The sequence below is a fragment of the Macrotis lagotis genome, chromosome 1 (genome assembly GCF_037893015.1).
Source record: "Macrotis lagotis isolate mMagLag1 chromosome 1, bilby.v1.9.chrom.fasta, whole genome shotgun sequence".
Classification (NCBI taxonomy): Eukaryota; Metazoa; Chordata; class Mammalia; order Peramelemorphia; family Peramelidae; genus Macrotis; species Macrotis lagotis.
In genome coordinates, this window is record NC_133658.1 from 276,780,072 (window position 1) to 276,807,360 (window position 27,289).

At 40.1% G+C, this 27,289-nt stretch overlaps 1 protein-coding gene across 6 annotated transcripts in view; it reads right to left on the reverse strand.

The window, feature by feature from the left end:
* The window catches only part of PNPLA7 (patatin like domain 7, lysophospholipase), a 260,431-nt gene that overhangs the window by 6,566 nt on the left and 226,576 nt on the right, over positions 1-27,289 (reverse strand). For all 6 annotated transcript variants that reach the window (XM_074210559.1, XM_074210556.1, XM_074210555.1 and 3 more), the window contains 7 exons: positions 14,892-15,048; positions 6,950-7,066; positions 5,362-5,431; positions 4,191-4,307; positions 1,715-1,863; positions 993-1,145; positions 163-273 (listed from right to left, as the gene is read on the reverse strand). In XM_074210559.1, the coding sequence (XP_074066660.1) occupies positions 163-273; positions 993-1,145; positions 1,715-1,863; positions 4,191-4,307; positions 5,362-5,431; positions 6,950-7,066; positions 14,892-15,048 (874 nt within the window). The remainder of the gene's footprint in view (positions 1-162; positions 274-992; positions 1,146-1,714; positions 1,864-4,190; positions 4,308-5,361; positions 5,432-6,949; positions 7,067-14,891; positions 15,049-27,289) is intronic.

Genomic DNA, 27,289 nt, shown 5'->3' on the forward strand with positions numbered 1-27,289 from the left:
GAAACAAGTTCCTAAACTCCAGGTTAAGAACTCCTCTAGGGTAATAAAAGAGGAGCACAGGTCAAAAGCAGAAATGAAAAAGGTCAGAAGTTTCTGTCTGAGTCCCACTGGAAGCTGCAAAGAAATAAGTAAAGTATTTTGACAGGATACAAGGAGACTCACATCTGCGCCTTTCATTTTGCGGGTTTCTTGTCGGTCCTTCAGCATCTTTTCCACCACATTAGTACGAGACCAGATGTCAAATACAGTTCGTCCATGCTGGTAACCCACCTCCTAATGGGAAGCAGGTGATGTTCATCAAAGCATGCACAGAAGGTTAATAGTCCCTGACCTCAGGGATCAAATCAGCTCTATTATCCCTTTCGGGCTTCAGGGATCATTTACAGGATCATATTAGCCCTGATATTTACACTATACCCTGAAAAAGGTTTGCTTATAAAGCTATACCAGCTTCTCTAAATCCCTTCCACCTTCCCCTGATTATTCACAGGGATACATCAACAATGATAATTCCATCTTCTTATTCACAGGGACCCACACATCTTAATATTCTACTCACAAAATAAATGGGCCCTCACTGTCTTCTTCCTTTCTACTTAAAGGTCTTTTACATGGATATTGGTCCCCAGTTCTGATGATGTAAAATTGGTCAGGACTACCAAGACTGAATAAACTTCTGTTCAATAGTGAGAAACTCCAGGAATGGAAAGATGTCAGTAAAATCATTATAAAATGGGACAATTCTATGGCTTTTTTTGGAACAGGACTTAACCAGGGTTTATCTCTAAGAAAATAGCTGCCTTCTGTTTTCTTACTGCTAAATGGGAAGGTAAACCCAAAACTCCCCTTGGGAATTTCTGATGAGAACTAAGGACCCCTTAGATTTGGAGATTTAAGAAATGAGGGGACAATTTAATTCCAGAATTCTTTATGTATTTTTTACCTCTTTCTCTAATATTTCCCAACATCCCCCAAGTCAATCTGACACTCACACATATTTCATCAAATCTGTTGAAGTCCAGGGTACCGTAGTGATCAATAGGTGGTCGGATATATTCACAGTAATCACTATTCTTCACCATCTCCAGCTGTCTGACACAGCACACATAGGCCAAACGTGTCTGGATCTCTGCCATATTCAGCACCTACATCACAGGGTTACAGGAGGAAGAGGATGGACAAGACAAGTGATTAATTTTAGGGACAGGATAAAGGCATTTGCAGCTATCTCCCTTTTTATTTAGGTACTATGAATTCCCCTAGACCAAAACCTTCCCATTTATCATCATTTGATTCATTCAGTCCTAGTCCACTAAACATCTTGGCTTGTTCCCAGTCCCCTGACATCACTGGATCCTACAATTAGAAAAATCTTTCCCTTGGAGGGGCAGCAATGCTATAGTGGAAAAATCCTTGTGCTAGGGGTCAAAAACAGATATGAGGTTTCAGGGAGCTAGAGCTGTGGCCAGGAACTTGGGGTTCTGTGGCTTCAGCTTTGGTTGGAGGGTGAAGCATTTACTCAATTCCTAAAAGACTGGGAAAGGTCCATTCAGCCCCTTTTGGGTCTGAAGCTGGGGAGGGAAAAGCATCCTGGGTGAGCTGCACATGCATTATTCCCCCTCCCCTTCAGGCCTAGTCCTTGTCATTCCCCAAAACTCCCTGCTTCCATGCAGGGTGTTTCTGATCCCCTCCCTTGAGGCCCAGGCACTGCAACCTTCACTTTTGTAGCCAGGGGATTCCAGCGTTTCCACAGCAGCCACCAGCCAGACAGCGAGTCACCGTAGTTGGTGAGGTCTGTTTCGTCCCTGCTGCCCACGTCAATGGCAATCACCACTTTGGCACCCATAGATCTAGCCACATCAGCTGGTGGGGAGAAGGTCCAGTAATTCCCATGATAATGGATTCAATTCAATTTTTAAAAATTATTAAACTTTTCCTATGGACTATGTGTTATGCTAACTGTTAGCAACACAGAGAAATTAGTAAAAGTCTCCTTCCTTAAAGAGTTTACATTCTATTGGAGGAAATAAAATACATGCAGATGAAACACAAAAAGAAATACAGAAAGATATCTGGGATGAGATGGGACAATAACTACTGGGGATGGGAGATAAGATCAAGACAAGTTTCCATAAAAGGCTGGCATTTGAGCTAAGCTTTGAAGGAAGCAAGGGACTCTTATGGGCAGAGGTAAAAAGGGAATACATTCTATTCATGGGGTAGCCAAGGTGAGAGATGGAATGATCTGGCTGGGGAACAGCAAGATCTCAAGTTTGGTTGGAATATTTGTACATGAAGGAGAGTAATATGCAAGAGACCTGGAAAGGTGGGCTAGAGTCAGATTGTGAAGGACTTTAAAAAACCAAACAGAGCTTTTATTTTGTCCTAGAAGTAAGAGGAAGCTGGAACTTCTTGGGCAATAAACTGATACAGATGAACTTGTGCTTTAGAAAAGATGATTTAGGCAGCTGCATAGATCAGAGAAGGAATAGTATGGGAGCAAGAAGACCAACTGGGAGTAAATAGGTTGATGAGTGATGAGGGGTTGGTGACTTTGTGAGTGGAAAGAAGAGGATCCTTTGTGTAGGTTAAATCGACAAACCTTGGTAACTGATTGGATGAGAAAGAATTGAGGATGACCTTGAAGCTGCCAACCTAAGTGATCAGAAGGATGTAGTGCTGTCAACAGAAAGAAGTTAGGAAGAAAGGAGAACATGGAAGAAAGATAATGAATTCTATTTTGGACATGATAGTTTTGAAACAGAATGTACAGGTACACAGTTGAAGATATCCACTTCGGAGCTGGTGGTACTGGCCTAGAGTTCGGGAGAGGAACTGAGTCTGGATAGACACACCTGAAGTTGTCTGCACAGAGATGACCACTGAATTCAAAGCTTTAACAAGATTACCATGATAAGAGAGGGAACAGAGTCCAGGATATACTCAAAAAAGACATGGGACAAGGATAATGATTTTGCAAAACAAAAAGTACTGAAAAAGAGATGCCAGATAGGAAGGAGGAAAACCAGGTGAAAGCAGCATCATGAAAATCCAAGGAGTAAGAGGTGATCAACTGTGCCAAATGTTGCAGAGAGGACAAGAAGGGCAAGGATTGAGAAAAGGCTTGACAATTAACAGACCACTGATAACCTTGGAGAGTAGGTACCAGTGAAGTGATGAGGCTGGAAGTCAGATTGCAAGGGGTTGAGAAGTGAATATGAGTTGAGAAAATAGAGAAATGGCTCAAAAGGCCCATCTGTCCTTGGCTGGTGCCCTGAGACATCAGAGCCCCCTGACCAATTCACCTCAAACAACCATCTGTCATTAGTGTTGGGTCTTGTATTGCTGTTAAGCTTGATTAAACAAAGCATTCATGTGCAGGTTTCACTGAATTCAAGTTATCTCACTTTTCCCCGAGGTTACCAACAGAGTTAGAGTGTGATGCTGGGCCTTCTATATGTCCTGGCCCAGGGTTCCTTCCCCTCTTCAACAAATGTGCAGGGAGAATGTTTGGGAGCAGCTAACCCTATAAGGCATTTTCTTCCATTATTTTTGTAATACTTAATATTTTGTAATACTTAATTAATATTTTGTAATACTTAATATTTTTTTGTAATACTTTGTAATACTTAATACAGGATTTCATGATAGTGTCCCTCACTATGGGGTCCCCTGATATTTGTGTGTGTTCTTGCCTTTGAGTATGTTAACCAGCTTCAGGCTTGGAAAGGTCCAGCTGGCTTGGGTTGTTCTTCTGAAGATGTAAAAGGTTAGGGATTTTGCTTGGACTTGACTCTAGAAGCCTTGTCTCAGATAGGGCTTTAATCCCTAACTTGGCACAGAAAGGGGTTAATCTCTCTTTAGCACTTTAAATTGTCCTATTTCTATGATTGGCCCTTGTTCTGATAGCTAAGCTAATAAAAACATAGCCATATGTTCAGTACTGCGGGTGTGGATGAGTGGCTGTGTTTCCTTTCCTTGCTCCATGAGGACTCATTCCAGTAAATTAGTTTAAAATGTTTTTTTCTTGGCCCATTCTAAAGAAAACGTGCCACCACCCCAGCCTTTCTCTAGAAGCAGGTGGCAAAGGAGCCAATTTTATGTGAGTGAGGAAATACACCTTTAGACCTTATACAGCAATGAGCAGCCCTGCTTCAGAGTGCTTCCATTGTACACCAGCACAACTGTACCTGGCAGGTTGTTGATATAGCCACCATCCATCAAGAGGTGTCCATCTTTGGGGTCACAGAGGGGGGGCATGTAACCAGACAGAGACATACTGGATCGGACATACCTCCACAGGCAGCCTGCAGACATGAGGAAACAGGAGAGTAAATGGATGCATAACTCTACCCAAAGGGAAAGGTAGGATGCCTAAGAAAGTAAAAATAATTTTATTTAACTCAAGGAAGATAAAACAACCTCATGAGGATGGAGATTGAGAGGTTGAGAAAACATCCTGTGCCTCTGTGCCTCTGGGTCCTTGATTATATGTCCTGGTCAGACAAGGTCCAAGTCTTCTTTCTTTTCTACTGATTTAGGCCACCCATAAAATGGATGACTTCTGCAATGCTAGAACTTTCCAGGCAAAGGCAGAGAGAACTTGCAGGGCAAATTCATTTGATGGCTATGGTAGTTGGGGGAAGTTCTCCTTTAGCTCTGAGGCCATGGTCACCCTGCCTCAGGATGAGGGGATTTTTCTCACCCAGGTAAGCAGATAGGAAACTGACTTTAGTTATAACAAAAACAGCAGCAGCAGCAGCAGCAGCAAATACCATTTAAATAAAGGTTTTCCATTAAATAAAGCTCTCCAATTTTTTTCCAGTCTTTTATCCCCCATTAGAGACTCAGGCAGAGGGTATGTGTGATCCTGGGCAGTTTTTAAAGGTCTTGCCTGATCCTGAAGATAATCACATCTTCCCAGAGAGGTCTATGATCACTTTTCCAGGAGAAAGCTACATATCTGTCTCCCTTTTTGGGATGTGGTAGTGGTGGTATCCATTTTTCTTACTATGTCATAGTCTCTTACTATGATCCAAACTGTAGGCCAGTTTGGAGCATACCCCAGACTAACTGCCCCGCAATTGGGCATAAACCATCTCTACAACTCTTTGTTTTCCCCTTCAGTCTAAGCATTCTAAGTATGCATTTCTATCCATTTCCCCTCTGTCTCTTTGTTCCAGTTAGATTCCTTCCTCCTTTGGGACTTTCCTCATTTGACAGTCACATTCATCCCTCCTCCCTTTTTCTCTGGTTGTATAGATGGTCCTAAGTCTAGCTGGTCTGCAGATCCAGTTTAACACTTGTGGCAAGAAAGGTCAAAGAAACAAAAAGGTTTTCAGCTATGAAGTGGCTACTTACCATCTGTGTGGACCCTCATTGTGGAAGCAGTGATATCTGTTGTGATAACAAAGTAGGGAATCCAGAGATCCTAAATACAACAAGAGGAGATATAGCTTAGCTGTGTCCCTCTAAGTTAAAACAGACTTCCCTAATGATGCTGAGGGAAAACCCTTACTAGAGGAAGACAAAGGTGGGAAGGAACAGACTGTGTTTTCTTTGCTGTATATTTGGTGTTATATATATCTAGACATACAGTTTTAGATAAATCAGCAGCTTATTGGACTTTATAGAAGACCCTCCAGTCTCACCTGGTTTTCCCTGAGTATCACAATAAGGCTAAAGTCTCATGTTCTGCTGCCACCCCCACCCCAAACCCCCAAGACTAGAAGAACAGGCATTTGTTTTCCCATCTGGAGGAAACAGTGAAAGCCAGAAGGGAAGTGAGGTGATTAAATGAATATGGTTAGTGGCTTCCATTTCTGTTTCTCAGTCTAGCCCAGAGATTATCCTCAAGCCTGACTTCTTCAGATTCTTTCTTATGCAAGTACCCTATTCCTGATCCACCATCAGTAGGCCATGTATTCTGAATTGTTTTCCCATCATTGCTCTCTTCCTTTCACTTTCCCCCACATTCATCCTATTATTTTCTTCTGGAATTGGTATTTGTGAGAAGGCTGGCTAGGCTGATACACTAGATTGTGGTCATAAAACAAAGAAAGTGAATCACTCACATGGCTCCTGAATCAATGGCTCAGTTGCATTAGTATCATACTCTAAACCCTAGCATAACTCATCACAGATAGCATCACATCATTCCCCATCTAAGTTCCCCAAATGGCAGCAAGGATATATATGAGGAGTGGTTATTTCATAGTTTTTTGTCTCTAGGTTTTAGACCTGGGATGACTGTCTAACACTGTTCTGAAAGCAGATCGGTCTAATCCAAATCCTTGAAGTCTTTAGGTTTGGAAACATGATGAGCCAATAAAACAATTCTAAAATTTAGAAATTTAGGAAAAAAACTGGCCATTCCCCTTAAATTCTGGTCTTCTTCCTTTCACAATACTAGCTGAATCCACAGATTTCAGAAGTATACATGCTCCAGAAAATAAGCATAGAAATTATATTAAGATTCTAGTCCGTAGCAGTCACTATTTGGCTCTGTTACTCTTAGGCAATTGATTCTATCTTCTTGAGCCTCAAATTTATCTTCTGTATAATGAGGACAGTGATATTTGCTGCCAGATTAAATCTATATACATTTTGGCAAGGTAAGATTTGGCATGAAATGTTCAACATTAAATGTCACCTGGATGTAAAGTGAGTAAAACAATCATCTAAAAGTCCCCAGGGGCAACTAGGCTAAACAAGCAGGCAGTGTCACTCTGGCTATACCAGTTCCTCAAGACTAAAGGCCACAGGGAGATGAGATGTATTTGAGATCAATGTGTACCCTGAAGACCTGGAGGATGTGCTGCATGACACACCAGATTGGTGTGGACTTTCTGTGTTCCAGATATGGGCCCCAAAGGTGAAAGGTCTTGTCAGTCAGGTTTTCTCTGCTACCACCCAACACAAGCAGGCTTCCCTTAAGAGTGCACCAAACCTCAATCTGTTTGTCTTTGAAGACTTTTCTGATGCCATTATTGAAAGCTGCTCCAGAGAACATGGAAGTGATGGGGTAAGTCAGGTCAAGCACTGTCTTCAGCACTGAAGTCATTTCCTGGGAGAAGAGAGAAAATTCAGTAAAAGACCAAGGTCTCCTTTTGCTCACTTAATTTTGTTCCTAGTTCAAACACAGATATATGATGAAGGGGAGGAGGTTCAGTTATATTACTGTGAAGACTAAGACTATGATATATGGTAGAGCAGGACAATATGAAGGGATAGGGATGACACCCATATTCCATAGCTATTCCAGTAATAGACACATACACTTGCCTAAACATAACAGAGATAGGGAGAAAGGATAATGTTTAAGACTCTAAGACTTAAAAAGAAAAGATCTTATTTTGGGGAGGGCAGCCTATTTCAAATATAGGAATCAGGTAAAGAGACAGGAGATAAAATACTATGTTTAAGAACAGCATGTAGGCCAGTTTGACTAGGTTATAGAATACATTAAAGGAAGAAACAAATAATAATCCTGAAGAGAAGGTTTGGGGCCAGACTGTGAAAAGCTTTGAATGCTAAATAAAGTAGTTTGTATTTGTCACAGGGAAAATAAGGAGTCATTAGGGCTTCCTGAACAGGGAAGAGATATAGTCAGTCCTGTGCTTTAGGAATTATTTTGGTAACAACATGAAATCCTGGAGAAAGGAGAGACTCGAGGCAGGGAAGCCAATTCAGAAGCTACTGCAACAGACTGGGACCAAATGAGAGGATGTGAGGCCTGACCTACAATGGTGACTAAGTAAGTGAAAAGAAAGGAACTGATGTGAGAGATACTGTAGAGGAAAAATCATTAAAACATGTCAACAAATAAGATACAAGGAAGGTGGGAGAGGGAAAAGAGGAGGAATCTGAAGTTGTGAAATTAGGTGACTGAAAGAATGTTGGTACCCTCAGAAGTTAGGAACAAAGTGAATTTGAGGGGACAGATAACAAGTTCTGTTTTGAACATGTTATGCATATGGACCTTGCATATAGTAGATGCTTAATGACTAAGAGAAGTTGGTGATCATTACTTTATTTCCATCTTCACATCTTTCCCTTGTTTTCTTAGAATGCTAGATGCTGAGAGTTATGGACTTGCATTTCTGTGCCATTCAATGTAATTTAATACATGTGGATTAAATGTCTACTAAGCATAAAGTATTGAGCCAGCAATATGTTGCTATAAGAGGCAAAGAAGCACAAGGGTACTGCTGATGATCAGGAATACTCTAGAATCTCTTTTACTATGGATGCTCAGGTACTATTCACTCACCCTGAAAACTCCAAGCTAGAGCAGTGATTTAATATGCTTATTTATTAAAATGTTTTATTAACATGTTTATTTCATGAACTAACAATTCCTTGGATTGAAAAATGTCAATCATGATTATTCCAGATCCTGTTGCCCCACTAATCACTATTATCTCCAGAGTGATTATTGCTATAGCCTGAGACTATCAGGCTATCTTGTATCACTTAGAATTAGAAGGGACCTTAGGTGTTATTATCAAGTCTAACTCTCTTATTTTATAGATGAAAAAACAGGCTCAGAGAGATTAAATGACTTATTCAGGATAATAGAGCTAAGTAAATGCTACGACAGGAGTTAAACTCAGGTCTTCCTAAATTGAGGTCCAACTACTAAACTTCCCAACTGGCTTTGCCTAGAAACAATCTCATTCTTTTAAATATCAGCTTCTTGGGATTGACCTCAAACTTCTAACCCCTTTCCTTTGTTTAACAAAGAAAATTCATCCCCTAAATCATGATACCTTTAGTATAAAAATTCAGAAATTATTCTGCTCAGACAGGAAAGACAAAATTTATCTCTTTACTCTTGAGTGTATTAAGTGAACTAAACTAAAGAGTAAGAGAGTAAATGAAAAAAGTTTCTCTTCCCATCTGCAAGTCCACTTAGAGGCCTCTGAGAGTAAAATCACATTTGGCCTCTCACCTTCAAATCAAGGGCTCAACTGGAATAGGAACAGGCAATTTCCTGCCAATTCTGAATCATTAAGGCCTTGAAGCCCATCGAGTGAGCCTGAGAATGATCAGGCTACTTCATCCTGAGGCCAAGGGTAAAAGAAGTCTGGTGCTCTTCTTTCAGAAGAGAGATCTTAATGATATTGAAACAGATGAGGAGACCTTAGGCTCATCCATTTTGTTCATAATTATTCATAATAGCATCTTTTTCACTTTGCAAATAGGTTCATAGGATGCAATGAATCAGATTTAAAGTTGAAAGGAATCTTAATAGTCAAAGATTTCAACCTCGTCATTTTTCAGATGAGAAAACTGGGGTCCAATGCAGTCACTTGTCCAAAGTCATACAACCAATAAGTATTCAGGTGCTCCTAACTCTCAACCCAGTGCACTACATGAACTATCTAACGTGTGACAAAAAATTTGGAGAGCTTGTGAAAAGAACCCTGGCATCCTAATTTCCAGTTTCGCTGCTGCCATAAAAATAAGTTCTCTATTGCTAGAGAACAGAAGCACCTGTTTACATCTGTGGTCATATGCCCCAAAGCTTCTGATGCCAGTTTAATTCTTAATTCCTGACCTGGAAAGGTTTTGGCCTTGAGGACTCCTTGAGAGACAGAGTGAGGGTCCAAGATTTCTGCATTAACTCCTAGGACTGGCAAAAAAAACCAGCCAGAATTTAGTAGCAATAGCAGTGTAATTTATGATCTAGACCAATCAGTTCCTCATTTTAGAGGTAGCTTATCTAGAAATTGATAAACTTCAAGAATGCAGAAATGAGGCAACATTTAGCTCCAGCTAACTGACCTTTGCCAAACACAAATATACACTAGCAATGGGGCACAAATGGCGTCACTGTCTCCTTAGTGATATGTCTGCATCACAATCATCTTATTCTTAGCCATACTTCAAAGGCTCTAAAATGGGATCTGAAGGTAAAACTTATATCTCCAGAAAAAAGGAAGAGGAAATGGTCAATGATAGAACATTGAGAAGAGGATGGAATGTTGAGGTTGACAGGAAAGTAAATGCAGACGAGAAGAGGCATATCTCTCTGTTAGTTTAGCCTCTGGCTTCAGCATGGAGCTAGGTGAGCAGCGTGGTGCTATTTGTCAGCCTCATTTGACAGAACCTCTGGCTTCACTGCATGGCAGGATGGTCACACAAGGGGTTATCTACTGCTGTTCTTAGTCTGCCTGCCAGCGTCCATTCTCTTTTTTTGCTTGTGTATCTGCAGCTGGCTTTGGGCAGATAAAGACTTGATGTATAAAAGAAAAATAAACAGTGCAGGATGCAAGAAATTTCTAGTATTGTTACCCAGTTCCTTTTTAGTAGCTCTAGGATTATGGTATGGTCCCATGAGCAGTACTATGAAAATCTATTCTCAGGGGATCCTTCAACTCAAAAGAGACCTCCTTTCTCATAGGAATAGCTTCCACCTCAGAGCATGGAATGACCCATAAGCCAACTCATTTATGGAATTATAGGCCCTGGAAGATTTTTCCTTCTCAATTCAGGAGTTCTTAAGCTCAAACGGAACACAGAAGTTGATGTCCTGGATACACAGCCAATCTCTGTGTATTTCTAAAAGTACTAAAATCCTGTGGTACCTAATGGTGGAGAAAAATTTGGGATAATCCTAGTTTTATCCTCTAAACAGCACAAGTTTTGATGACATTCAGCAGAAGTGGAAAAACTAAAGTAACAGAATGAAGAATACCTTCATTACTTTCTTCCCTGTAAATTAGGTCTTTCCTTCCCATGCTAATTGAGAACTTTGTACATCATCAATAAATGGTAATTCAGTCCAGTAGCCATTTTTTTTTTGCCTAACTCAGAGTTTCATTTGGGATCCATAGAGGTTCCATTAATAAAATAATTAACAATATTTATTCAAATATCCCCCCCCCCAAATGAACATATGCCTATATTGGGGAGCAAACATTTTCATTTTAATTCTGGTAGGAGGTTTTTGTGTCCATTAATTGTGGGCTCTAAGAATGAAAATACTTGCCCCCTAAAAATAGATGGGGGATTCTCAGCTGAACACCTGCTCCCAGGGCAAGGCAAGAACAAAACTTCTTGTAAACCAATGAAGCTTTTCCAGATGTGAAAGAAGACAAGTTCACTCAAATCTGCTCTTGTCTATTGAGGAATCACAGAAGTCCAAGCCAGAAGTTGGTGACTTAAAGGGAAAAGAGTAAAAGAAAGCATAGAAACATAACAAAAGGGACAAAAAAAGAAGGAACTTATGTTAAAAGTAAAGAAAGTAAATAAGAAAAAAAGATACTGAATTTCTCAGAATTAGGGAAGAGAAAAAACAATGGAGAAAATTATGCAAGTAAATATCTTAATAGTATAATAAGTACATATTGCCATTAATGCACTTATTGGAACTAGAGACTAAGAAATCTCTCCTTTTCTTCTTCTGAAATCTCATAGTACTTATCACATTGTTTCTTTGTCCTGTATAATTAATACCTCCAAAACATTGTAAGCCCCTTGAAGGCAGGGCTGTCTATGCCTTGTCTTCCTCAATGGGCATCTTCATCTCTTCAGTACTGAGTTTTGACCCTTGCACATATAAGAGGAGACATGAAACAAGAAGAGGAGGAGGAAAACAAGCATGGAATTATTAGGAAATGTAATCGTCTGAGTTAATCAAAGCTGCTAATTTTGTAACCAGTCAGTCTGAAGGAAAAAGAGTGAGTTAATGATCCAAGTCCTTGTACTGGACCACTCATTTATATATGACTTTAGGTTTGGATGTGTTCACATGGCTGCAAGAACTAAGCAGTAGGAAGCTTTCTGAACTGTTTCTAACTTAATTAAGACTGCTGGTTTATGAATATTTAAAACAACAGAATATGACTGTTCTGGCAACCACTACTCCTTGAATAGTATGAAAAGATTCTTCATAACTTTCTTTTGTTGGATTCCCTTCCTTCTTTTTTTGCAAGGCAATGGAGTTAAGTGACTTGCCCAAGGTAATACAGCTAGTAAGTATCAAGTGTCTGAGGGTGAATTTGAACTCAGGTTCTCCTGACTCCAGGGCCAGTACTCTATCTACTGCATCATCTGGCTTATACCTTAATCTCCCCCCTTTCAAAGAAAGAGCTGAGGAACCATGGGTGTGGAATTTTGCATGCACTGGCAGACATATTCATTGTGTCAATTTTGTTTAATTCTTTCTTATAAGGAAAGTTTTTTTGGGGAAAGGGTTGTATCAGGAAAGACTGGCATTAAAAAAAAAACCCAACCCAAAAGGCATTAATAAAACTGGAAAAAAAACCACCTTATGTTGTCATCCCCAAACAATGACACTGGCAAAAGAAACTCAGAAAAGAAACTTCTATTACTTCCCTCCTGCCCTCTATTCTGGTCCAATAGCTGGGACCCTGCACCAATAAATGTGGTCAGGAGGCAGGTAATACATTTCACAGCATAGCGAGGCATATCCTCATGGCCTGTGAAAGGAAAGGCTTCAGGAGTGAAGACTACACAGCAAATGAAGAACTTGGAGTGCATGGGATGCTCTGCATTTTCAAGAAAACTTTGCTTGGGCCCAGATCATGATCAATAGCCTCATAACAGTGTGTGGGCAATTTTGTTGAGGATAGAAGATAGGCTTAAGAAGCATAATAGCTTTTTTTCAGGACCCTGGAAACAAGAACTAGTCTCAAGTTTTGAGTTGCCTATGATACTCCTCTTGAGTTTAGCTCTGTTGAATTCTACTTAGAGCTCTGGCATCTCCAGGTCTTTACTGCATAGCAGGGATGGTACACAACGGGTGGAGGGATAATCCACTGAATTATAAAAGTTGTACCTCACTCAATTACCTTAGCTTAGACTCCAGCTTGTGTGGAAAAACAAGAAGACAGAGATACAGGAAATGAGGTCAGAGAATCTTCATAGATTTAGGAAGAAAACTAGACCAGGAAGAGAGCTTAGCAGCAGGAGAAAAAAAAAGCAGGATTTTGTTGGACTAATGCATTCATCCCATTCCCTCCCTCAGACCTCAACAAACTTCTTGATTGCTAGCTAAAGATCATTATAGTCCTTAAGAGGCCTAGTATTTAAGAATACCTTAAAAGACCAAGCTATATCATTTGATGTGCATTTTTCCTTTCATCCACAAAAACAAAAGGCCAAAAAAAAAAAAAAAAACCACACCAAAAAAGAAATCTCATTAGAAATAGGAGAATAAACTTTTTTTTCTATAAATTTCACCCCTCTTTAGTCCTTTTATTGTTAAACTTTTTTAAGAAAAGCAGGATAGGGGAGAAGACAGGCTATTAATTCTAAATGTGGGTTTTCAAATCTCTTCAATACTTCCCAGACTCATATCCAGACCCTATGAATTCATCATGCTGGCTCCCTACTCCAAGTGAGCAGACTCACATACAGTAGTTCCATTACCAGTCTTGGCTTAGCATCAGAATGTCTGTAATGGGGTTAGACTTCTATATATTTTCAGTGGTCATTGACCCAAAAGAAAAATTGAAGATCACGTATTAAAAAAGCAACTTCATTTAGGCTTTCTCTTTTCTTACAGAACTATAACATTTTCTATTCATTTGTTTTTAAAATTAAGAACAGATAATGTAAAATTTTATTTAGTAATTATCCTAAATTCTAAGAAGCCTATTTCACTAGCACATTTTGATTAGTTAAAGAGGTAAGGGGGAAAAAAACTAGAAAGGGGAAAAGGAGAGAGCTATAGGGAAAAGGATAGAGGGAGAAAATAACTCAAAACAGTGGGAAAAAGAAGAGAAAGGTAAAATGAAAGAGACACAACTAAAGAAAGACACATACCTGCAAAAAAGATAAGAAAAGTAGGAATGAACAAAGACAGAAAAAATGGAAAATAAGACATACAAGGAGGAAAGCTCACTAGATTTGGGAATTATTCATCAGAGCTCATACTTTATTTGTTTACTTATATTGTGAACTTTATCACTAATAGGGTTATCACTCATTCTCTTTGAAATTATTATATGGCTGATAATCTGCTCTTCAAAAAACGTCTCAACTACTTTAATCTTAGCTCTGTTCTGAATATGATAACCAGTGTAGCCTTCAAGAGATAAAACTGTCCCTAAAAGATTAGCAGAAATGCCAATCTATTATTCCAACAGGAGGCTGGTGGGAGCAAGCCAAACATTGACCTGCCCAAACCATGCCTGTCAACTCCATCCTCCATGTGCAACAGGAAAGAAATACTACCTGACTTGATTGCCTCCAAAATTTTATTTTTATCTTCCTTTGAAATAAGAAGTTACTTTTGATCCAACTCAGAGTTTCAATCAAAATTCTGTTTTGTTCTACAAAAATAACCACAATATCTTTTTTAAAATGGAGACAAAAGATAAGAAAACAGATCAATTCCTTCTCTGCCACTGCCAGTTCTAAGTTCCCCATGTTACAATGATGGCTAGCCCACTTTTAGTCACTTCTAAATTTTTAAGAACTTTCTTTTCACCCAGAAATAATAGTCTTTACTTGCATTTCACTTTCTATACTAGACTACATTATTTTTGAAGCCTGGAGAGTGAAACCCAGGCTCATCTTCTCACTTACATTAAAAGGAAATTCTCTGCAGGAACAACAGAGTCCTAGTCAGAAACCAGACCAAAAGAAAGAACAATATCACAATGATTCATCCTTTTTATTCCCATACCCCCTTTCTTTAGAGAGTTCAAAGCCCTTTTTGATTTTATTTCACTTACCCTGGGATACTTCATCTTGGGAGAAGTTGAGGCATAAAAAGAACAAGTATTATGTCGATGAGGTGGTGATAGAAACAGACTAAGAACCCCCCTGTTTCCTCACACCCCATGTCCAGGCCACCATGCCATCTACTGGATCTTATTTGAGCATCATGAAATCACTCTGCTGAATACACTCACCAAGGACCACTGCTTGGCCCGTATCCTTGTCTGGCTGTAGTTTCGTTCCTCAGCAAACAGAGCCCCTATGAAGGATCCAATTGATGTTCCTCCTATAATATCCACAGGAATGCCTGCCTCCATCAGTGCCCGGATGATACCAACCTGGGAGCAACCTCTAGAGAAACAAAGTGAGAATTGAAGGCTTTGTTTCCTAATCTGCTTGAGAGAATAGCTTCATGTACTTATGGTGAAAAACAACTACTGTTCCAGAAATCAAATCATAAAAGAATTGGGAGGAAGAGTTGAAGTGGCCCTTGTTAGCCAGAAAGCTGCCTCCCTGACCTAGTCCTGCCAGAGTACCTGATGAAGCTTCAGAGTTACCAGCTAGACATATGCATAAAGGAATAGATTTACTTCTGCAGAAGAAACCAGACCTATCTTTATGCTACAAATATGTATATGTGTGTGTGGGGGAGGGTCTCAAGGGAAGTATCATTTATTTTCCTCCTGGTTCCATCTAGGGATAGAGAGAAGGGCTCCTGAGAAAGTTAACTATGCCCAGAACCTTTATGTGGGTTTGGAAATGCCATAGCAACCCATCTGTACTTGGCTTTCTCATTCACACATATGAGTCAGGGGCAGAACCCTGCCTCTTGACTTCTGGAGACATTGGCTCAAGGGCCAACTAGCTCACTACAGATAAAAATGCTTAGATGCTGTCTGACTTATGTTCTAAACTCTGGAATGGAATGTTCCCATCAAAGTGCTGTAGTCCCAAGCCCTGCTTACTTTCTGTCTTGCTAAGGCTTGGAAGAACAATAAAACACTATACCTACCACCTCTGTGGATTATGCCCCAATCTACAGTTTCCTAATGAAATGTCTCTTATAGACTCAACTCACTAGGGAAATAATGAGTAGTCATTAACAACAGAAGAGTTTGTACTCTCTGGCTCTAAACCTTGACAAAGGAAATCCTACCACAGCTAGTACCACATCTGACACATGGAGGGCAATTATTAAATGTTTGCTCTATCCATCTGTCTATCACTGAGGCTGCCAGATATGTGACTCAGTAACTGTCCTCAGGAATGGTTCCAAAGGCTAGCTCTCTGCTCTCCCATCTGTGGCCCAAAACGTGCAAGGCTAATTCATGGGGAAGAGACATTCCTGTAGTGGTGAGAGGGTAAAACACCTCTTCAGTGGCCAACAACTCATTGTGGGATGCTAGAGGAGCTGTGTCAGCAATAATGAGCTCTGAAGGGCAAGTAGGCAGAAGCAGACCTAGAGGGATCAGGACAGGAACAAGATGGGACTGGGACAGGACTAACTTTGTTTTCTGGTTTCCTGTGGTGAGAGATGGCCCAACTTCTGCTTCAAAATGAGAAAAAATATCCCAAATCCATATCATAATCTCCCTAAAAGTTTTCACATGGTGTGCTAAATGGATGACCTAGGACACAGATTTGAAGAGGATGAAGCTGATAAAGCAGGTTTTCTAACAGACAGCTCCTTTGCTGCCCAGGTTTGAAAATCCCCAAATTTTTTCATGTCAAGCATTTTAACATGAGAAGATTAGCAACCTTGATTTTATAACCTGAAAATAGTAGCATTACTGTTTAGAGGTCAGAGTCACAAAATATTATCATGTGGTTCAGAAACAGAAGACTGTTAGATTGTCACCTAGGATTTAAGATAAGGAGACTGTGCAGAGAAGTACAACATGCAAAGAGACTAAGACTGACATGGAATGGGAGGTATGTAGGATGGGAAAATTTTTCTTTTTGAGAACAGTCCTGAAAGTTAACACATTTCTCTACATCCTAGCAGATTTAAAAATCTTACTTCATTTTTCATTTTTTAGGCCAAAAGTTGTACAATGAAGAGATTTTTATGGTCCCAAGCAATTCCAGCTTCTCTAGTCTTCCCTGCCATTAGTGATCTAGACTTGGCACAGGCAAGGGGGGTGGGGGTGGGAATGTGATATATATATATATATATATATATATATATATATATATATATATATATATACATATATCAGGGCTCCAAACCACTCATCAGTGTGAACTCTGAAGGTCATCACAGGCTGTGCCAAAGCAGGGGGTACAGAAGAAAATGTACTTCTCTAAGAGAGAATAGGGTGAGTACTGACAGCTGTCAAAAACACATTTCACAGCTATGTTTTTAACACCAGATATAAGTAACCTTAATGAGCTTCATTTGAACTGGGTCTGAGAGTAGAGAAAAATATTATCTTAGCCTTGGCAAAGGGCTCAAATAAGAAATGTGTCACATCTCTAAGACACATGAGCTTTAATAAAATTCCATTAACTGGCAATGCTGGGTGTGCACATCAAAAGCCACAAGCTGTATTCTACTGAAGGGCCAAGGTGACTAATGTTGAGAGAGTCATTGTGCAGTTAGACTTATCTTGTTCATTTGACATCAGATCTGAAGCAGAGAAAAGACAGCCTCTAGAAAAGCTCAGGAATACCACTGAAATGTGACTCTATTCTTATGAAGAGTAGTTAAGCATTAAGAAGTCATAAAGGGGCAGCTAGGTGGTGCAGTGGATAGAGCACCAGCACTGGAGTCAGGAGGACCTGAGTTCAAATGTGATCTCAGACACTTAATAATTACCTAGCTGTGTGACTTTGAGCAAGTCATTTAACCCCATTGCCTTGCCAAAAACAGAAAAATTATATTTTACCTTTGAATAACATATTTGTCTGAGTATGGAGCAAAAGTCACTGAAATATCTGCTAGAAAAGTTCCACTTAAATGGAAATGTCACCAATAGTGGTTTACATACACACTCCATGGATGAAATTCCTTTGCAGACTGTCAGAGCTTCCATGGGAACTCTAGTTCTCTAGCTTTCAGTCCAATGTGTTAATAGAATTATTGTCCCAAACTGATGGGGACAAAGGGAGCCAGAGAGGGTTGAACAAGGATCAAGCAGAACAGAGCCAAAAGAACTTTTATTATAACTGAATATCAGAATGGCATTTATGATTGTATATAGCTAGTAACCAGTGGCATCTGCTTTATAATGCGGGGGTTATTGTCTTTATTGCCTCTTCTTTTGCCCTACTATTCTTTGACATAGTTCTTGAAATGCAATTGATAGCAATAAGTCAAGAGAGAGAAATTAAAGGCATAAACACTAGCATAGAGGAGACAGAATTATCCTTATTTGCAGATGATATGGTGGCTTACTTAGAAAATCTCAAAGAATCAATGACAAAACTATAAAAGATAATTGATAGCTTCAGTGAATAATGACACAAAATAAATAAATACATAAAAATCACAAATATTTCCTTGATGATGATGATGTTTATCCTTCATTCAGTAGTAGCAAAAATCAGGAGGAAATGATAGCAGGAGAAATTTCACTCAAAATGCATAAATTATCTGGAAGCCAACCTCTAAAGACATACTGTATAACTACATTAGAAAACACAGAAATAAAAGAAGACAAATAATTAAGGGGTTATTCATTGTTCATGGTTGAGATGAACCACAAAACCCACATTATAAATTGAGTGTTATACTAAGATTACCAATAATTATTTTATAGATCTAAAAAAATTAAAATTAAATTCTTTTTTTAAGGTTTTTGCAAGGCAAATGGGGTTAAGTGGCTTGCCCAGGGCCACACAGCTAGGTAACTATTAAATGTCTGAGGCCGGATTTGAACTCAAGTACTCCTGACTCCAGGGCTGGTGCTCTATCCACTGTGCCACCTAGCCACCCCTCACCATGAACTCTTAATTGCTTAGCACCTTTAAAGAGGCAGTATTCTCCCTTTCTAGTGCTTTGTGTTTCTTTGGAGCTGTAGCAAATTCTCCTGTTTTAATCCTGAAGACAATCCCATACAAATTACAGGGTTTTTAACAATACCAATGTAGGATCTGCCCTGAAAGAACTCTGGCAAAGTCTTGATTGCTTACCTGGTATGGGAAGAGTCCACAGTAATTAAATTCTTTTTGAGGGGCAGCTAGATAGAGCGTTGGCCCTGGAGTCCTAGTGAATTTGGGCAAGTCACTTAACCCCATTGCCTTAAATAAATAAAATTTTGGGGGTGGCTAGGTGGCAGCAGTGGATAGAGCACCAGCCCTGGAGTCAGGAGTACCTGAGTTCAAATCCGGCCTCATACACTTAATAGTTACCTAGCTGTGCGGCCCTGGGCAAGTCACTTAACCCCATTTGCCTTGCAAAAACCTAAAAAAGAAAGAAAGAAAGGAAGGAAGGAAGGAAGGAAGGAAGGAAGGAAGAAAGAAAGAAAGAAAGAAAGAAAGAAAAATTTTAAAAATTTCTTTTTGAATAGCAAAAGGGAAAAAATGAAAAAAAAAAGCAAAAATACAATGGGAATATGCCCTTACAAACTTTATACTATATTACAAAGAAGTAAGTATTAAAATTAGTTGATATTGGTTAAAAAAAACAGATGTCAATCATCAGAGCCACTAAAAAAGTAAGAAGCTATCAAACAGAATAACCTTGTGTTTGATAACCTCCAAAACATAAACTACAGGGAAAAAGAACAAGAACAAATGTTAGAATAAGAACATGGATTAGCAGGTTTATACTAACATTTCATATTATATACCTTCAAAAGGATATATGATCTATATATATATGTTAACCCTGGGACAAGATCCTGGCACCTCCCAGTTTCCAAGCCAACCTCCTGCCTCCTAATCAGGTTCCAGAAACTTCCCTAGAGCCATACCTCTTTGTGTGGCTTCTCAGGGTCTCACAGGCCATGATATCACCATCTGCCATGAGGTTTATTCTGACTTAACTATCTTCCTTGACAGACTTTGCTACAACTAATGATACTCTGCCTGAACTCATTCCCCAATAGTTAGCATAATGCTATCTCCCTATATTTTCTCCAGGGCAGCTAGGTTGGGCAGTGGATAGAGCATTGAACTTGGAATCAGAAAGACTTATGTATCTTCTTGAGTTCAAATCAGTCCTCAGACACTTCCTGGCTATATGACCTTGGGCAAGGTATTTAACCCAATTTGCCTCAGTTCCTAATCTGTCAAATGAGCTGGAGAAGGAAAGGCAAACCACTCTAATCTCTCTGCTAAGAAAACTCCCTAAAAGGGCACAAAGGGCTGAATATGACTGAAATGACTAAACAACAATAACAACAAACATATACTTATCTCTCTAGTTCAGTACTTTTGAGCATCCTCTCCACCACTGACAACATACAAACTGCATTACTCATCCCCAGCTTCCTGTTCCTTTATTCCCATCCACTTTAGCTCTGTCTCTCCCACAGTTTCCCCTATCTGCCTGCCACTTCCATGGTACCCTCTGGAAACCCTGTTCCAAAATTAAAGAACTTTTCTTTTTAAATTTCTTCTTGTCTCACTCCTTCCATCTCTTCTCATTTATTGAAACTTGGCTTCCTCTTAAGAACACTACTTCCCTCTCCATTCTTTCTAATAGGGGTTATATTTTCTCTTCTACTCCTGACTCATGGGTTGTGGTAAGAGAGGCAGGATATTTCCTATTCTATATCCAGATTCTTTATCACAATCAATCAGTAATTTCTACTCTGAAGTTCATTCTATCCAGATTTATCAACCCTTCCACATTGTGTTGGCTATTAACTAGAGAAGTTTTGCCCTTCTTCAATGAGTTCAATGCTGGACTCACAGACTTTCTATCTACCTCCCTACCATCTCCCAACTCTGTTAACTCTTGACCTCATATGAGGGGACTTCAACATTCATAACAAAGCTCCCTCAAACACCTAAACTTCCCACTTCTTCAATCTACTGAATTCTCATGACCTACCCCTTCATGGCACGTTAGCATCATAGAGAGATAGTCAAACTCTTGATTTTGTCATCATCCACAAGGGTTCTACTTCTATGTTCAAGAACTATATTCCTTAATCTGATCTTAATCTTTTATCATTTCATCTTTCCCTATTCCATATGGCTTTCTATCCCTTGAGGCCTTCATTCCCTTAGTTATTTCCCAGGAATCATCCCTGCATTCCCTTCTCTTTCCTATCCTGATGCCTTGATGCAATTTGATTCTATTTCATTTTTCTTCCATCTTTGTTTCTGCCATTTCAGACTTTTTCCCTGGAATTTCCACCAGGGCCTGGGTTGATCTGTCCCTCCACCATGCTTGCACCTTTTGCTCATTGGTGAGTTCTTTCCAGGGTCCTTCTCTCTATGATTCTTTATAATAGGGTATCTAGGGAATACATGTATCAACTCATATTAGAATGTAAGCAAATGATCTTTGTGTAGACCTACATACATACACACAGAGTGTGTGTGTGTGTGTGTGTGTGTATGTGTGTGTGTATTTGTTTAAGTGCAGAGTGAGGGGAGATATAAAGTTTAGGAAAATATGGTTTCTGCCTAGATTAGCATTCTGTTTAGCAGGAAGATAGGAGACATATACAGATAAGTAGATTAACGAAAAAGCATTTAAAAAGCAAACTACTTTACTACGTTCAGTATACTAGAAAAATAAGATAGTCCCCATTCTCAAAGGTAGCTCACATACTAATGGGTGGCAGGGTGGACAGGGAGAGAAAACATATATATATAAGATTAAGTAGTTCTAAGTTAGATGTGAAGGCTGCAGTGGTAAAGCAGATGATAATGCAATTTTTTCACTGTCATTCTAAAGACAAAAATCATAGCTATTTCTGAAGATGAATTGTGTGATAGTGCCAAGAACTTTCTTTTCCCGGACTTCAATAGCTGTGGTTGTTGAGGCAGGGGCTACAGCATCTACCTAGGCAGTTGTCAGGACATATTTTCCCAGGAATTGCTTTGCTAATGACTATCGGACTGGGAAGGAAGTAGGGCTAGTGGTCTTGTGGATGCTGCCACTCCTAGAGCTCTAAGGCTTACATGCTTATTGGTGATACTTGGTAAGCAGTTATTGTTGATGGCACAAGGAAGGATGGTCTTTGTGTCACAGCAATAGCTTTTGAGGGCCAAAGATTTGGAAAACAGTGGGTTCAGGGTCCTGGACTATTTCCACTAGTATCTGAAAGGAGGTAATGATTGAGATGATAATGATGATGGTTTGGTTTGCCTAGCATGTACTATTATTTCTCCCTCAGGATGTGTCTCAGCAAGGATGGTTTGCCTATCCAATTGATGATGATTGAACAACAGTTTGTGAGAATGACTGATATCTTCTTAACAGGAGAATACTCAATAATACTTGATATGTAGATGTTAGGGACTGTTGTGTGTGGGAGTGCTGTGAACCTTCATCACCCAGTGCTGTGAGCACCAGAGCCTTCTTTTACTAAGTGTCATGGGAATGGGAGTGGATTAGAGACTTGGAGGGATATTTAAGCACTTGTGTTTTGGTGAATAAATGGAGACCTTGGAGACCTTGGTGTTCAAAGGGAGAATTTGTCTTCCTTGTCTCCCATCCCTTCAACGTTTGTCTGGGGAAAAGATTGAGGGAGTCCAGAAAGGGACTCAACATAATGGCATCCGAACAGGGACAGGAAGCCAGAGTTATCTAAGTGAAGTCCAGGATAAGGACCAGCAGATATAAGCAAGGAAAAATTCCAGGTAGCATCCAAAAGACTTTGGAGAAGGTAACAAGTTTACCATGGGGCTGATGTTAAGGAATTTAGAACGAGGAGGTGTGGAGGAAAGCAAAGGTAATGAGAAAGTGTATTCACATCCATAGCCTGAGGCAGAAGAAATAAAGAAATATTATCAAGAAAAGCCTAGGATCAGCTCTACAGCACCTAGGGAAGAGATTTCAGCAGTACAAAAGACCACTGAAAAAGCCAAAGATCAGGGAGACAGTTTGATGGATCTAGGACTGAGTTTCAGTCATATCCTGTTATTGAGGAGCCAGATCCTTTCAATACAGGAAACCTTAGGTGAAGCCATAAGCCACTAGATATAAAAGCAGTCAGAGATGTAAAGAAGGCAGTGGGGGAATACAGGCCAAGATCACCTTGTCTGGCTACAATTGGATACTCTTATATACTCCATATTAACACCTAACGATTGGAAACAGATAGAGTATGTTTGTCACCTGGACAATCTGTTTTTTGGATGATGGAGTTTATACAACAATATAGGATTTTTGTTGGCAAAAGAAAAAAACTTTGTAATCCTTGTCTATTTGTAAGTTGGAAATAAAACGAATTTCAAGGAATTTGGGAATATTTATTTTTACTATTGTTTAACTGACATTTGTTTATACTATTTTTGAACTTTTGTTTACAACTTATATGGCATTCATTATGTAATAATTTTGTTTCAAAAAAAGACAAGAAGGTGCTTGACAGTAGACTGCTGCTGAGGAAGAAGCTCCATCCCCTGTGGCAGTGCCTCGGAGACTCCACTTCCCTCTGGTTCCTCAATACTGAATACTTATCACTTTTGCTGGCTATGGCACTGGCACTTGACAGCAGACTGCTGCTTGAGAAAGCTCTGTCCTCCTACAGTGCTGCCTCAGAAACTCCACTTTCCAACTCAACAGCAGCCCCAACCAGAGAATCAGTGCTTAATTCTAGCCCCTAACTGACATAATATATCTCTTCCCCATAATGTAGGGAGTCCTTCAACTAGGGATTGTTGTGTGTGAGAGTGCTGTGAACCTTCATCATCTGGTGCCCTTCAGCACCAGAGCCTTGTTTTACTAAGTGCCCTGGGAGTGGGAGTGGACTAGAGACTGGGAGGGATATTTAAGCACTTGTGTTTTGGTGAATAAATGGAGACCTTGGAGACCTTTGTGTTCAAAGGGAGAACTTGTCTTCCTTGTCTCCCACTCCTTCAATGCTCACCTGGGGAAAGATTGAAGGAGTCCAGAAAGGGACTCAACATGTAGATTATAGCAGCACAAAACAAAGTTGCTAATGTGGGTTTTGAAAAGGAACATTATCACGGATGGGGAACAGGGAAGTGTACATGGAGATGTGATATTTGACTGGGTTTCAAAGATGAGTAAGAATTCAATAGGTAACACAGAGGACAGAGGATAGTTCAGGAACAGGGAAGAACATGAACAGATAGGTATAAGCATGCAAGGCTTGTTCAAAAGTTGCAGAATAGTTTGAGGTGGATAGAGTTTAGTGTTCTTGAAGGAAAGTAGTGAGGTAAGACTGGAGGTGTAAGGGAGAGTGGGCACAGATGAAGGGAGAGATTTTCTTGCTTTTGGGGGGATGGCAAAGAATGGGAATTTGAGGAGATTCTCATAAGATGGGTAATAGAAGTTGCAATAAAATAATGAAAAAAGTCAACAACTTAGTAATGGAGACACACTCATAAAAAATTCTGAAGTAAATAACAGAATGGGAGGGGCAGAGCCAAGATGGTGACAAGAGAGAATCGTCTCTCTTAGGTGCTCTCTCTTAAAACTTATAAACTAAGGCTCTAACTACATTTTCAAGAGACAGAACCCACAGAGGGATCCAGTGAGGCATTTCTCCAGCCCAAGGTAACCTGGAAAAGAGTGGAAAGGTTCTGCTCCCTGGGGTTAGAGGGGTGACCTGCCAGAGCAAAGGAACTTCAGCCTCCCGGAGGCAGCCCCAGAGTACTAGAAGCCACGGCTCATGGCAGTGAGGGCAGTTTCCTCATCTACACCCCAGGGAACACCAGGCACAACTTGGGGGGATCAGCGGGGGTACCTCTGCCAGAGCGAGCATGTGAAGCCCAGCCCTCAGGGCACACAGCGAGCAGCATGGCAGGGCAGCCCAGATCCAGGAAATGGAAGCAGAAACTGGTAAGCAAGAGCCCCCAGGGCATGAGTGCTGAGCCTAGGGAAGGGAGTGGAGAGAGACTGCCGAGCTCTGTCCTCTGTCCCTGGATCAGGACTCTGGGGTTCTGACCACATTCAGATCCTGATCACAGTCTAGGCCTCCCCAAAGAACAGCAGGGTCCTCCCCCCCCCCACCTCAGCCCCATGGCAGAGAGGTGTGCTTATAGTCATTCACAGACCAGGAGGGAAGACAGAGCCTCACACACAGAGATCTTTGTGGGGTGTCCCACTAATACTCAAAAGCTCAGGAAGCACCCTAAAACCAGGCTCAGCTTGGGAAAATGAGCAAGCAGAGAAAAAAGAGGAACACCATTGAGAAATACTTTGCCTGTGATCCCAAGAAGGATCAAAACACTCAATCTGAAGATGAGGAAGTCCAAGATCCTGCATCTAAGGACTCCAAGAAAAACAGAAATTGGGCTCAGGCTATGACAGAGCTCAAAAAAGACTTTGAAAATCAAGTGAGGGAGATAGAAGAAAAATTGGGAAAAGAAATGAGAGAGATGCAGGAAAAGCATGAAAATGAAGTCAGCAGCTTAGTCAAGGAGTCCAAAAAAATGCTGAAGAAAATAACATTAAAAACCAGCATAGGTCAAATGGATAAAACAGTTCAAAAAGCTATTGAGGAGAAGAATGCTTTAAAAAGCAGAATTGGCCAGGTTGTTGATTTTACGAGTAATCAGGACACAATACTTCAAAACCAAAAGAATGAAAAATTAGAAGAAAATGTGAAACATCTCATTGAAAAAACAACTGATATGGAAAACAGATTTAGGAAAGATAATTTAAAAATTATTCAAACACTTGAAAGTCATGATCAGGAAAAGAGCCTTGACATCATTTTCAAAGAATTACTACAGGAAAATTGCCCTGATATCTTATAAAGAGAGGGCAAAATAGAAATTAACAGAATCCACCGATCTCCCTGAGAAAGAGATCCAAAAATAAAAATCCCCAGGAATATTATAGCCAAGTTCCAGTACTCCCAAGTCAAAGGGAAAATATTACAAGCAGCTAGGACACAATTAAAATATCATGGAGCTGCAGTCAGGATCACACAGGACTTAGCAGCAACTACATTAAAAGCTCATAGGGCTTGGAATATAATATTCTGGAAAGCAAAAGAGCTTAGAATGCAACCGAGAATCAACTACCCAGAAAAACTGAACATCCTCTTCCAGGGAAAAAGATGGATTTTCAATGAACCAGGGGAATTTCAGATGTTCCCACTGGAATGGCCAGAGCTGAACAGAAGGTTTGATCTTCAAATACAGGACTCAGGTGAAGCATAGAGAGTGGAGGAGAAGTGGAAAATATGAGGGACTTAATGATGATGAACTGCATGTATTCCTGTAAAGATAAATGACACTGATAATACTCATATGAACCTTCTCAATTAACAGAGCAGGTAGAAGGAGCTTTTATAGATGAAGCACAGGAGAAAGCTGAATTTGAAGATAAAATATGGTGTAAAAATGGAGTCAACAGAAAAAAGGGAAATGTAATGGGAGAAAGAAAAAGGAGGGGGAATAGGCCAAGATATTTCATATAATAAGATTTTTCTTTATTACAATGAGCTATTGCAATGATATGGAAGGGGGAAAGCAAGGGGGAATGAGGGAATCTTTGCTCTCATCAGAGGTGACTAGGAAAAGGAAACAGCATATATACTCAATGGGGTATAGACATCTGAAGTAAGAAGGAGAGAAAGGGGACAGGGAGAAAGGGAGGGATGTGAGTGATGGAGGAGAGGTTTGGACTATGGGGGGAGAGTGGTCAGATATAACACATTTTCTTTTTTACTTCTTGCAAGGGGCTGGGATTGGATGGCCTGTCTGGGACCATAGGGCTGGGTGGATGCAGGACCTAAGGGGTGGTAAGTGGGCTTGGGATCTGTCTGCTGCGCCACTCAGCTACCTTACAGCAGAGACAGAGTGAAAGGAGAGAGAAAATATAGTACAGGGGAGAAGTACAAATGGAAGGAGTTGCGATCAGTAATGGCAACTGTGGAAAAATATGGAAGTAACTTTTGTGATGGACTTATCATAAAGAATGTGATCCACCTGTGACAGAGCTGGTGGTGTTGGAACATAGACTAAAGCACATCTTTTATTATTATTATTATTTTTTGGGGGGTTCAGGGCAAATGGGGCTGGGTGGCCTGCCTGGGTGATTGTTGGGTGTCTGAGGCCAGATTTGGACCCAGGTGCTCCTGGCTCAAGGGCCAGTGCTCTGTCTGCCACCCAGCTGCCCTTACTATTATTATTACTATTTTATTTTGGGTCTTTTTTTATTTTGTTTTTCCAGGGCAATGGGGTTGGGGTGGCTTGCATGGAGTAACACAGCTGGGTGATTGTTGGGTATATGGGGCCGGATTTGGGCTCAGGTGCTCCTTGCTCCAGGGCCAGTGCTCTATCTACTGCACCACCTGGCCATACCTATTTATTATTATTATTATTATTATTATTATTTTAATTTTTTTCTCTCCCCTTTATCGCTCATGCAGGTCTATATTTTTTGAGGGGGAGGGGGTATTATGTTTACTCTTAAACAAGAATATTTTAGTAATGTATAAAAAACATTATTTGTACAAAATAAGAATAAATAAATAAATTGAAAAAA